The sequence below is a fragment of the Micromesistius poutassou genome (assembly GCF_964030765.1).
Source record: "Micromesistius poutassou genome assembly, chromosome: 3".
NCBI classification, from domain to species: Eukaryota; Metazoa; Chordata; class Actinopteri; order Gadiformes; family Gadidae; genus Micromesistius; species Micromesistius poutassou.
This window is the reverse complement of record NC_140273.1, coordinates 12,804,997-12,818,295: the sequence shown is the minus strand read 5'-3', so window position 1 is coordinate 12,818,295 and position 13,299 is coordinate 12,804,997. Positions and strand designations below refer to the sequence as shown.

The following is a 13,299-nucleotide window of genomic DNA, read 5'->3' as shown; positions in this document are numbered from 1 at the left end:
TATGTTCAGAATGACCCACAGCCGTTAAGGCTGGTTCATATAGAAATGCTTACGTAATACATCAATATTCTCTTCAAACAACCGTCAGAGCGAACCCTGTGAGTAGAAAGAAGCATTCGTTCATTTGTAATTCTCCGTACATATAGTAGGACTTAAAGATATTGACATACATTGGTATTTTCTTCACAGATCACACATCGCTCTCAACGCTGAGGGAAGCGCGAGACGCTTAGCGAACAGTCTTTGATGTTGCTGGGGCCAATTATCAAACACCATTGAGACAATATGTCAAACATTGTCAGTCAACCAACCAAAGTATCAGTGGCATCATCCGAATCCACTTAGTTACCAACTCGGTTCTCTCCCTCCTACCGGCGTGTCGCCGATTCAGAGCCGTCCACATTCAAACGGCCCTGGAACAAATGTTATGGTAGACGAATCGGGCGCTGAAGTAGCTACATTTTGCATACATTTCATGCGGCTCATAAGTAACATGCTTGAGTTTGATGGTTAATTTAGATGCATAATGCGAGTAGCTGTGCTGCGGCTGCTGTTGGCTTGGTATAAGCACATGCAAATCCTTGCCCTGTTTTACACAGTATATCTAGGATGAGCTGTGTTCAGCCCACTCGTTTTCATACTGGTCTGTCCCAGTCTGCACTCCTCTCTCTCTCTCTCTCTCTCTAAGGCTCTGATTACATCTCTGCTGTGACAGACCTCGTATAGTACACACGCACACACACACACACACACACACACATAGATGCATGCAAACATACGCACACTCGCAGATGCATGCACACGTGTGTGCACACACACACACACACACACACACACACACACACACACACTCACATCCATGGCTACATGCACACATTAACACACACACATAGACATATGCTCACAGGCAGATATATGCATGCACATGTGCATTCACACATACACATACACTCGCGCGCACACACACACACACACACACACACACACACACACACACACACACACACACACACACACACACACACACACACTTTTATACACATTAATTCACATCCTCAAACATAGGCCTACTCTCACTCGGTCTACGTCTTTCACTCTCTAGCTCGACGATGCACACATTCGCAGATATTTTGAGAATTTCAGACGTCCCCCCCGTCCCGTCCCCCCTCCTTTCCCGACGCCCACCCTCCTCTCCTCCCCCCCCACTTCACCATGGGCAAGCCGTCGTGGGCTGCAGAGAGTGCCAGTTTTCAGCCACAGCACGGCTCTTTTTCAGCAGTGAAATGAACAGCTGAGACACATGCTGCTGCTAGTGACACAGGCGTCACAGACATGTCTCATTACTCCCGCGGCAAATGTCAAAGCACTAAAAGTAATAACTCGCAACTCTAGTGGACAAATGCCGTAACTTCACTTTTCGAGGTGGAAGGAGGTTTGTGAACTGAGGTGCTAAAGCAAAGACGACACGCAAAACAAAATGGTTTCAGAGTGCATCATGCTTCCGCGATATGACGTGTACGAGTCGGGACGATTTGCGCAGAACCTATCGTCTGAAGAATTTGATCGTACAGGATTTGATCGGATCGCCAATTTACGTTTCAGATTGTAAAACAACTAATGAACAATGCAAACTTTGTTAAATGGGTTAATAATATTAGTGTGGAAATGAGCTAAGCAATTTCAAAAGTCTATTTTAAATTCATGGTAACTTTAGCTGAATGTTTCAATAACCCTTTGCCAAGGCTTTTTAGATTCCTAGTCATTCCTAGACTAGTCAAAAAGAAAATCAAGAACAAGCTGGACATTTCGTGGAAACAACATATGAAAGAAAGAAAAAAAGCTCAATGATAATTGTCACAACGATGTTTTAATGTTTTTGGAGGATATATATATTTTTTAAACAGAATAAGATTACTTTTCATTTTGAAAGGTATAATCTTTGGAAGCAATCTACTAAATACAGAACATTGAATCCTTTCATCGCTACTTGTCACTGTAATACTCAATACTCACCCTCACTAAATGCCCGTAGGGTAGTACTAGTAACAAATAAGGTGTGCCATTTAAAGGTCATATAGCCTCAAGGTTCTCTTGTGGGAGAATTTGTGGTACTTTGATCATTTCATGTATTTCTATTCACATTGGATAATGAGAATGTACTCTGACCCGGATTCATGAGAGCATTTTTTTGTAGATTAAGCCTATATCAATATTTTTAATGTAAATCGTTTAAATAATGCTATCATACATTAGTGTACTATATATATACACTATTAGTGTACTGATATATATATATATACATATATATATATATATAACACAATGAATTGGAATATCAATATCAATCTTTCATATCCTAGCTATATCAATAGTTAGGATATGAAGAATGAAAGTGCCTTTATGCTATTTTGCATATGCGAGGCACAGCATATGAAAAAACACTACGCAAAAACGGCATCTCGAGTGAAACAACATAAGACGACCCAACATAGCATAAATAAAACGCAAAAAAAATAAAATAAAAAGCACACTATATGATGCTAAAACAGCACAGAACGCCACACAGAGCACAAAGCGCAACATTACACAGCGTCACACAGATGCCGCCTTTACCTCTCACCACTGGCCTTTCAAGGGCACTTTGTGAGTTTTCTTGCAGAGTAATTGAATTGCCGTGAAGTCATTCAGCAGGCTGGGGAATGTTCGCTTCTTCCCATTCACTTAAGATGTCGCACACAAGTCACTTCACGTTACCATAGCGATGTGATGAAGGATATAAAAAAAACACAAGAATCAAGACTCCTTGACCCAGGACAAGACATGTAATTTATGGAGAAGCCATAGAGAAAAGTTATCCTATTAACAGCCACACTGCTTTGCCTGATCACCAATACAGATGAGGAATTTGGGTCCACCGTGGAACGAATTAGTCACTTTAAAATGTTTGCATAACAAGCTCCTTCTCCATCCGCTCTCGCTCTCCTTAATCACCGTCGCTCTCCAAAAAACACCTACACCTTCTTCACCATCAGACAGCGGACCAAGGCTCGGCTGTAGGACCCCAGGAATTAATTTAGCATGGCTTGATTGCCATTAAGGCCGTGGGGGGATTATACACGTTGATTACAGAACCCACCCCAAGGACCATGGCGTGGTACTGGAGCCCTGGCGAGAGAGAGAGAGAGCGAGAGAGAGGGAGAGAGAGTGTGTGCATAACATTAAGCTGGTGATTAGCCCCCAGCGCATATCATTCAAGAAGCCACGAGACTGTGTGGTCATATAGACAGTCTCAAGTACGACTGTGATTATTAATAAGTACTTGAGTTGACCCGCGTACCTGTTCCTCGCTCCTAGCACATGGAAAGCAGCATCGGGCAAACGCATGTGGCGCGCTCACAAGTCATTATTGGATTACTTTAGTGGAGATAGGATTGTTTGAAGTTCAAGAAGGGATGAGAGGGATGCCGGGCCCTTGAGAGACTGACAGGTCTGCACCAGTCACACTCAAGACGGCCCCCAGATTTTGCAGATCTCCGCCGTGTCTTTGTGCGAACACCGAGCCCGGTGCATAAGTGAGCATGGCACATCAGAAAGACTGTTCTTTTATTGCATAAAGAGTGGCCTATGATTATAGAACGTTTTCGCCCAGGCCATCCAAACCTTTCCGGTTGGAGGACCAAATACATGCATTGGTAGTGTGTCAGGTGAAAACATGTGGTTGTATAATGGACGATAATGTGGAAAAACATTATTTTGGGCATTTGTTTTATGTGTTTAATCATGAGCAGAGATGTATTCATTCAATACAACCGCCTTAACGGAAACCTTCTACGCGTTCGCTTTTGAAGAAGTGAAATCTGAAATGGGGGGGCAGGATAGTGGCTATGTCTGCTACATGCTACATAGTAAAGTAACAATGAAACAAGACAGGATAAACAAACAGGAATTAGCTCATTATGCGTCTATTCATAGCAGATGAACATTCGGTTGTGGTCACTAGCCCTTAAACGCCTCTGCAATAACACCCATTTCACAACACGAGGCTTGCAATCGGTCTGTCTCCAAACATGCATAAAAGCATGGAAGAACGCAGAACATGGTACTTGATAGAGTTAACATGTTGGATAAACGCAATGCAGCCTATTTAAGTTGAGCACCCGTATGGATTTATCAAGTACAATTCACTGTATGCAAATGAGAAATCTGAAACTTCCCAATGCAGGAAATTCCAGCGGTGGTCACAGGTCAACACCTCTTCAGTCTTCAAGTGTGTGGTTAATGGTCACTGTGACAGCCCTGTGTAACAACATGGATCCTCCATCCTCCGTCCTCCATCACATAGGAGTAATGGGTAGCCACTAAAATAACACACAGACATTTTGATGATCCCGTTTCAGGGCACTTGGGGATGTGTGTGTGTGTGTGTGTATATTTTTGTATGTGTGTGTGGGTGTGTATTAAGGTATACATATCTGTGTGTGTATATGTGTGTGTATTAATGTATGCATGTGTGTGTTTATGTGTGTGCATTTGTGTTTCTGTGTGTGTATATGTGTGTGTGTGTGTGTGTGTGTGTGTGTGTGTGTGTGTGTGTGTGTGTGTGTGTGTGTGTGTGTGTGCATGTGTGAGTATTTATGTATGCATGTGTGTGTGTGTGTGTGTGTGTGTGTGTGTGTGTGTGTGTGCTCATGCATGCACGTGTGTGTTCGGTAACTGACGCTGAGTGACGAGTGGACCAATCGCAGAAGGCATCGACCCTATTCAGAAACACCTCCGTGTGGCACTTCTGTGTCACTTCTGTGATGTTTTCCCCGGGGTCTGAGGGTGTGTGTTCCCTGCGTCTGTACGTCAGACACAGGCTCTTACGCACCACCACCGCCTCACACCCAGCACCCCGTCCAGCAGGTCTGCTGGGGCTGCTCTGCTGGCTGGCTGAGTCACGGATGACATGCTGGGTCGGTCCTCGGCGCTCACTGTGACATCCCTGCTAACCCCCGTACCGGGACCTCCGTCACAGACCCCAGCAGGAGGAAATGTGGGAAAAGTAGAGGAAGAGGAGGAAGAAGAGGGAAAAGCAGAAGAAGGAGAAGAAGGAGGAGAAAAAGGAGGAGGAGGAGAAGGAGAGGAGGAAGGAGGTGAAGAAGCAGGAGGAGAAGAAGGAGAAGAAGAAGGAGGTGAAGAAGGAGGAGAAGAAGGAGAAGAAGAAGGAGAAGCATAAATAGAAGGAGAAGAAGGAGAAGGAGGAGAAGAAGAAGATGCATGTAAACGATGCATGTTACTTTCTCTCTCTCACTCTCTCTCTCTCTGTCTCTCTCTCTCTCTCTCTCGATGGTATGCCTTAGCGCACTGATGTTGAATGTTGTCTCACGTGATCTGACATTATAAACACTGAAAAAAACCGTCAGTAGTTTATTTCTGTATTTTTCGGTTCAATGTGACAGTTACTTTCTGTTTGATATTGTGAGTTGAGTATACACTCGTGGTTGATTCTGGAACAACTGGGGTGAAAGTGGAGATGAAAGATTGAAGATTTTGCTTTTTGCTTTTTGAATAGCTGTATTTGCTTTGATAATCTAAAAAGATGATCCATAACAGACTCCCAACAGCCAAAAGTTCAACACAATGGTTTTGTTGACTTTTAACCCACAGGTTTTATAAAAAATAAAAAGGGAAACAATGAGGACTGAAAACCATGACAAATGTAGCCTTCAAATATTTGGTGCATACTTTCAGTTATTTTTTATTATGGTTTATAATGCCAAAATAATTAACTTGAAGTGTAGTTAAACAATGGATGGCATTTTCAGTTTGGCGTTTCAGACACACTTGTGACTCAGACGGCTGATGGCTAGCGCCCTGCTATGTGATGCCACAGGGGGGGTGTGTTGCATGGTATATTTCAGGACGACAATCACTTGTCATAGATATGACTACTACAACACTATATATAGATGGACATGAATTACAAACAGCTTACGAAACAGAAGGGGAACAGTCATGTATCTCATAATTGAACACACAACTCAAGTCACTTTCAGATGTTTGTGTGTTTTATTTTATTCATAAACGTTTCATTTCATAAAAAATAACAACATCAATATTACTTTTTAAGTATTGTACAAAAATCTTCTACTAAAACAGTTAATGTAACTTAAGGCGAGTTCAACCTCTTTTGTTGCAGTAGGCCTACCCATACTGTTGGTGCTCATTTCAACAAACCTTCACACGTTTTCTTTTTTTCCCCCCTTTTTTTCCTTGCTAAATTGAAAATTTCAGCAAATTACTAAACCAGCCCAGTTTTTCTCTTTCAACCTTCGAAGTAAAATCCACCAACCTGCAGCAATGTGTGCTACCTGATTAATCAAACGCAATAGTTTTGCCAGTTGTTCCTAGCATTGGTTACACACACATCTGTAAACATATCGTAAAATCTGATGAGTGCATCACCCATCCATCTTCTGTACTTATTGGTTTCCTCTGGATACGATAATGCAGTTTAATAGAACGATGCTTGTAACACTTAAAATATTCTGTGTTGAACAAGAATCCCTCCTAAAAAACAAAAAAACATTGTTCATTCATTTAAATATTTTTCACTATAAAAAAAAGAAGCTCAATGTTATATGTAAAATGTACTGTTTGCTATAAAAATACAAAGAAGTACAGTGATACAAATATATTTATTATCCATTTATGATATATATATTTATATATTTCACAACTGTAATAATCGAAACAATCGTAATACAACACAAATAATACTGATGGGACAGTTAAATTATATTAATTTCAAACAAACACTCAATCTGCTCAAAGATGGACAGCTCCATGGCCCAAGCCAGTACAATATGTTCAAACCGCTGCGAGTCTGGAGACCCTGATTAGACACAGTCAAAACAGAAACATGCGTTTAAGGAACCTTGCCCAAATCATTGCTCTAAAAATTCTAAAAGCACAAAATGATATATGTTTTCTTAAGTGAAAAGACAATCTTTCCAGTCTGAGTGCAATCCGTCCAGTTTCTCCTGTTCGCCTGGTGTGTGTGTGTGTGTGTGTGTGTGTGTGTGTGTGTGTGTGTGTGTGTGTGTGTGTGTGTGTGTGTGTGTGTGTGCGTGTTGGTCTGCAGAGGAGCTGTCCAGCGTTCCGGTGTGTGTGGGGGGAGGGGGGGGGCTAAACAGTGGCCATGCAATCTATGAGTAGCGCCAGCCCAACAAGTCACTGTTGGGCTTTTCACAATCAATGCTTAATGAGTCCACAACGTCAACAGCAGTCTATGGGACTGAAACAGCAACCCTTCCACCGCCCCCCCGCCCCCCCCCCCCCCCGGCCCCCCTTCCTCAGTTCGTCCACTCCAACCTCCCTTTTTCCTGTCTAACTTGTCAGCCATGGCAACTGGACTGAACAAGTGGAAGTCACATCTCCAACACTCGCACATCAACCTGCAGTAAAGCCGCCGGCGTATCATCCAAGACGGAATGATATCAACCTTGTGTGTGTGTGTGTGTGTGTGCGTGCGTGCGTGCGTGCGTGCGTGCGTGCGTGCGAGACCCAGTGTTTTCTCTTGCAGTGACGCTTTGGCGTTGGGTTCAGATCCCCTCGGGGAGGGTGAAAGGCCACGTGCTGCTGGTTACAGGTGGCTTTAGCTCCATCTTCTCCTTCTGCTTCAGGTGCACGCGTCCGTGGCGCTTCCGCTCGTCGCTGCGCGCGAAGCGCTTACCGCACACGTCGCACGAGAAGGGCTTCTCGCCCGTGTGAGTCCTGGTGTGGGTGGTCAAGTGGTCGCTGCGGCTGAAGCTGCGCAAACAGATGCGGCACTGGAAGGGCTTGTGGCCCGTGTGGATGCGGATGTGTCGGTTGAGCTCGTCGGAGCGGGAGAAGCGCCGGTCGCAGTTCTCCATGGGGCAGGTGAACGGCTTCTCCTTGGCCGGGCCGTTGGACGCGGCGGCGGGACTCTTCCGGGCCCGCGGGGGCTTCGTCGGACGGGTGTAACTCTGTGCAAAGGAGTCGGGCAACAGAGAAGAGTAGAGGATGGAGTCTATGGTGCTCGGCAAGGCGGGCGAGGTGTACAAAGTGTCGCACTGGTTCAAAGGCGATTGCAGGTCACCCGGGAAGGGGGATGGCTTCAGGTTCGAGGAGGGGCCCATGCTGGGGCCCGTGTACGCGTACAAAGAGTTGGGGTAGCCGTGCGAGCATGTGTCGGAGAAGCAGGGCTCCTGCTTGATGGTGCCCCCTTCGACTTTAAACTCCATCTCCGGGTTAGGGTAAATGGGCGGAAGTGTGTCCAAGAGTTCCTTTACATCCATGTGCTGTTCAGGCGGGAAATCGCTGGACATCGGGAAGATCTCGGTCTGGAAGCTTGTTTCTAAGTAGTCCTGCTTGAATGAGCCCCACTCGTAGCAGCTGCTCTCGAACTCGTTCTTCACCACCACGGGGAAGGAAGCGGCCTCGGACTTGGGCTCCAGCGCGTCCTTTAGGCTCGGGACCTCGGAGGCACCGAAGCCGAGCTGGGAGGAGGCCGAGGCTTGGCTCTGGCCGGCGGGCTGGTCGCCGGCCGCATACACGGGGGGTGGTGGTGGTGGTGGCGGCGGCGGCGGTGGGGGGCACGTTTGGTTCGCGGGGTACAGAGGGGGCGTCGGCGCGCTGTTACAGTAGGTCTGCCTCTTGAGTCCGGATTCCTCGAAATTGCCCTGGCTGGTGTCCATCGGCGAGGGTGACGGGTAGGTTCCCCCCCGTCCCCCGTCTCCCTGTTGCACCTCGGACATGGGTAACGTGGATATGCCCACGATCTCCGTGATCATGTTGAGCAGGGTCTCCGTGTTGCACGGCGCCGTGTGGCAACCCTCCACATAGAAGCTGCCGGAGTATGTGAGGGAGGACGGGCTGCTGTAGGTGTCTTTGGGGCCCTCGCAGGGGTTGAACGCAAATTCCGAGTTGGAGGGTTCGGTTTTGAGGGTGACGGGGACTCCCTCTAATGAAGCAAAACAAAAGGGGAAAGAACCAAACTTTGAACCAAACTTTATTATGATGATGATGATGATGAGGAGGAGGAGGATAATGATGAAACGCTTCAAGTTGCAAACGTGCAAACACATCGAGATATGTCGGGTTAACTAATCCAGTTATATAATCCATGCAACACTTGCTGTCATGGTACACGCATGTATACGGCGGGGCGTAATTGTGCATTTCGCCTTCATCTACTGTTACATTCGATTTATCGCATGCTTGTCTTGCGTGGGGGGTTTGCAGTAATGCGGACTGGACTCACCATGGCGAAAGTGGGAAGGTGTCCCTCTCTCTGCCTCCCCGAACACCTTCTGGCTGTCTTTCCGCGCGTCTTTCTCCGCGCTTATGGAAGAACTGTTGCATTTCTCAAACTGCGTGTAGAAGGAATCTTTAGAATTCAAATCCATATTGTTCAACATAGTGGTGTAATTTACAGAAGTCTTTCTCTTCGGATGTGTGTGTGTGTGTATAGGCACAACAACAAACAATAAAAAATATGCCAAAAAACAATTGTCCTTTTAAACCTCAGGTGGTTCCGGGAATATCCAAAGCGGTGTTATGACAAAATGTGTAAAACCGTTTTAAAAAAAACTAATCCCCTTCGCCTGCGTGTAGGTTTTTACAGCTCCTCGCTATCTGCCGCTGTGCTTTTCATATCAGCGACTTTCCCTCTCTGTGCTTTTATACACTCGGGCAGCTCCCTCAGCCCTCCTCCCCATTCATCACCTCCAGTCAGAGGATTCCCCGCTGCGTGTAAACTTCATGCCCATACATGGACAGAGGATGTGACGGGCATCCCCCAAAAAGGAGAGATGTGTGTGACGTGGCGCGAGAATAAAGGAACGGCAAAGTATTTGATATCTAATAAATCAGTTCAATTAAGCAGGTGATCAGTGTTAGAAACATCCACCTTGCACGTAAAATAGTAGGCCTACCAGAAAAAAAAGTGTCAAAATGTTGCAAGCATTTTGAAACATGCGGGTTAAAAAGGGATAGTGGGCTTTTCGGTGCATGTCGACATATCATTTGAGTCAGCCTTAATACGATCAGTGAAGACGCAAAGTCGGATTTATCGCTCTCGATAGCCTCATTTGACAACGGATGCAATAATTGCATGCGCTAACTGCGTAGCCTGGATCGCCTATTTAATCTGTTCATGTGTGACATCATATTGAATCGTGCAATATTGCTCCAACAATTACAATACCAAATTTGTAAACGTATTCGACACGTCGAGGTTAAACAGAAGGCTGCTGCGTTTCAGCATAGTAACAAACCCTTTGAATAGTGTAACCCCGGACGGAGAGCGATCTCTGCAGAAGGTCCAAACGAGCCCTTGGCCTTTGGGGAACGAGAGCGAGTCGATAACACCCCTGGTGTGTTCAGTGGTCGAACCCAGCTGTTCACATGACATTTCAAAGCAATTTCAGTTCTGGCTACGTTTTGTGGTTGAAACTTTCTCTGACAAACGTCAATATGCCTTTATATGAGAGACCTACCGGCCACCGCTCGCAGAAGCCATTTTTTAAGCACCATGGACAACGACACAGCCCTGTTGCTTCTGGAATAGTGGAAACGTTGGGAAGAGAACTGTTTACATCACGAGACATTTTCATTTGTTTAGTGTGCCTAGAGTATCACTTCTGCAAAATGACATATTAACATCTATAGCTTGATAGATGTGTGGCCATTCTCTTACCGGATGTATAACACAATTAACCTTTGACCCTTATATTTGTCTCTTTCATTTGTTTTGGGCGCTTTTGTGGTTATTTTCCCATATATTACCCGAATGTATGAACCAGTGAATCAGTAGTGCATTGTGTGTATATGATAGAATAATGAGTGTGGTGCGTTGAAAACAACAAAAAAACGTAATCAAACTGAACAAACATATACTGGCAACAATATAAGCTTTAAATGAATTCACATATAGACTTTTCACCCATTCCCCCTTGAAAAAAAACAAAACACAACCATAAGAATAACAACAAGATACACTGTCCATGAATATACATTGAGGTAGCCTACCATTTAAGCCTATACACTGCAAGCTCTCATAACGTGCGTGAAGGACCCGGGAACGCGTTGAACGTTGACATTGTGTGAGCGTCTGAAGGAGCAGCAGCATCAAGCAGCCATGGCATCTTCTCCAGTAAGTGTATGATAAAAGCCCCCAAGCCCTTTCATTAAGGATCTGACATTTTGCAGCACAAATTGTTTTCACCTCCGACGTGCCGCTTAATTCCACGGCTGTTAGATGTTTGGTGGTGGCGACGAGCCCCAGAGAACACAGACACTATTAAAACCAATCCGATCACTCGGAGAGGGAGGTCAGCTCACGAGACTAAGTTATGTTAACTGCCGCTTGCCGGACGACCTCTCTCCTCCACAAAATGCCACGGCAGTGCGCTAAGTAACGGATTTACGTAATGTTAGCACTTACTGACATTATAGTGCAGGGGTAAGGCTTTACCTGTAAAACTTAAATGACAACCTTAGACGTATTTAAGTGCTGCGAGTAAAAAAAACCGTTGTTATTTTTTTGTATTTCTTTTTCGTTCGGGTTGGTATGAAGTGAATAGCGTGAGAAAGAGTGTCATGCAACAGCAACTTGTCTCAATGCTCTGCAAAGGTTATCCACTACAGAACTGAGACAGAATGGACTCTATAACCACACGGACAGCATGTGGTGCTGGAGTAAGATGAGCTTTCACTCGACAGATCCTTTCAGAAAAAGCACAAGAACAACCCAGGGCGCAATGCAGCTCAGGGACCTAAACACTTTGTACCAAATCCTCAAGCCTCCAGTGGCCTTCATACGCATTCTTCAATTAACTAGGCCTACTGTTAGGACCAAACTAAATTAAATTCATGATTCCATGCTGAAAATGCAGTGACAGAATTTTTCATTGGATGAGCTAAAGAGGATTCTTCTATAAAAGAGTGGTCGATAAAATGTACCTTATTATGTGTCTACGCTGGCCACTGCATATATTAAGACGTTCAAAATGCCAAACATTTAGATCTTCTGGTATTTGGAAGAGTAGGGTTTCTACATAATTGTCAGCCCTCTCTGTCATTGTCAAGATGTCTTCTCCATTTTGGTAATTGATGGTCAGGCATATTCTGTGCTCTGTAGGTTTTAATGTACCACACATTATGCCAATGCCCAGGTTGAATCTTTGCCTTTGAATTTTCAGGAAATCTTAAATTTAAAAACTGACAGGTAGGCCTAATGACCAAATAAAACCAAACCAAAGAAAACAGCCTATTTTGATTCCTTCTTTAAAAGCAGGGTAGAAAATTTATTGAATTATCCATGGCTGTCGAAGGCTAAGTAGCCTGTCCGATCATTTAACGCTTGTATCCAAAGCTGTGAATTGTGGTCATATCACTGAGGAGCAGGTAGGGAGCCTCTTGCTCAAGGATGCCTACAGGTAGCCTGTCTCGACATTGAGGTAGAAAAATACCTCTGAACCACTTCACCACCAGACTGCCCTGCATCCCAGTTGAATGTGTGTGTGTCTGTGTGTGTGTGTGTGTGTGTTTAATGCTGTGTACATCTAGACATGAGAATAAATGTAACTCTTTCTCTCTCGCAAGTACAACAGAGAAACTGCCTTTGTGATGGTTACCTTCAATCGTTGCCGTGACAATGCTGCTACCAACGATTCTGTTAGCGCTGGTGTCATTTATATATATATATATATATATATATATATATATATATATATATATATATATATATATATGGCTGCATTGCAACACATGAAGCAATTTGTTAAATGTAGTGTGTGGTCGGTTGGCATAATTTTTGTTGTGATTTATGTAAATGTTTGATCATTAATGTTAGCCTAATTATTAAGGTTTGACTCATACATTCTTTGCTTTGTGTGTATGCATTGTGGGGGCTGTGGTCTATTGTAGCACCCTGCGTGTAGGCTACAAGCAAAGTAGCACTGAAGGCAATGTTAGTTTTCAGACCAATTCTGTCTGCATTTGTCTGCATATCTAAATACAGGTCACATCAAGCCAGAGAACCATTGGCTAGGATAGTAGTTGAGCAGGCTTTAGAGGAATTGAGCGATGGTGCACAATGTCATACCCCACTTTGGATCCTTTGATGAACTTATTATTCCTGAAATCCAATTTGACCTCAAATTTGTACAATGCTTTGCAATGCTATTTAGATGTATTAATATATTTAAGAATAGTCATATATTAAGAAATCAGGCCACTTAAACACTGCAGTATATGAACAGTGGTTCCAATATCCATTATTGCAGAATA

At 44.4% G+C, this 13,299-nt stretch overlaps 1 protein-coding gene across 1 annotated transcript; it reads right to left on the bottom strand.

The window, feature by feature from the left end:
* Positions 1–7,586: 7,586 nt before the first annotated feature.
* Positions 7,587–9,425, bottom strand: LOC311340701 (uncharacterized protein; the record flags this gene model as incomplete). Its single annotated transcript, XM_084465577.1, has 2 exons — positions 7,587–8,968; positions 9,269–9,425. The coding sequence occupies 2 exons, from the start codon at positions 9,423–9,425 to the stop codon at positions 7,587–7,589; spliced, it is 1,539 nt and encodes a 512-aa protein (XP_084321703.1).
* Between the last annotated feature and the right edge of the window lie 3,874 nt (positions 9,426–13,299).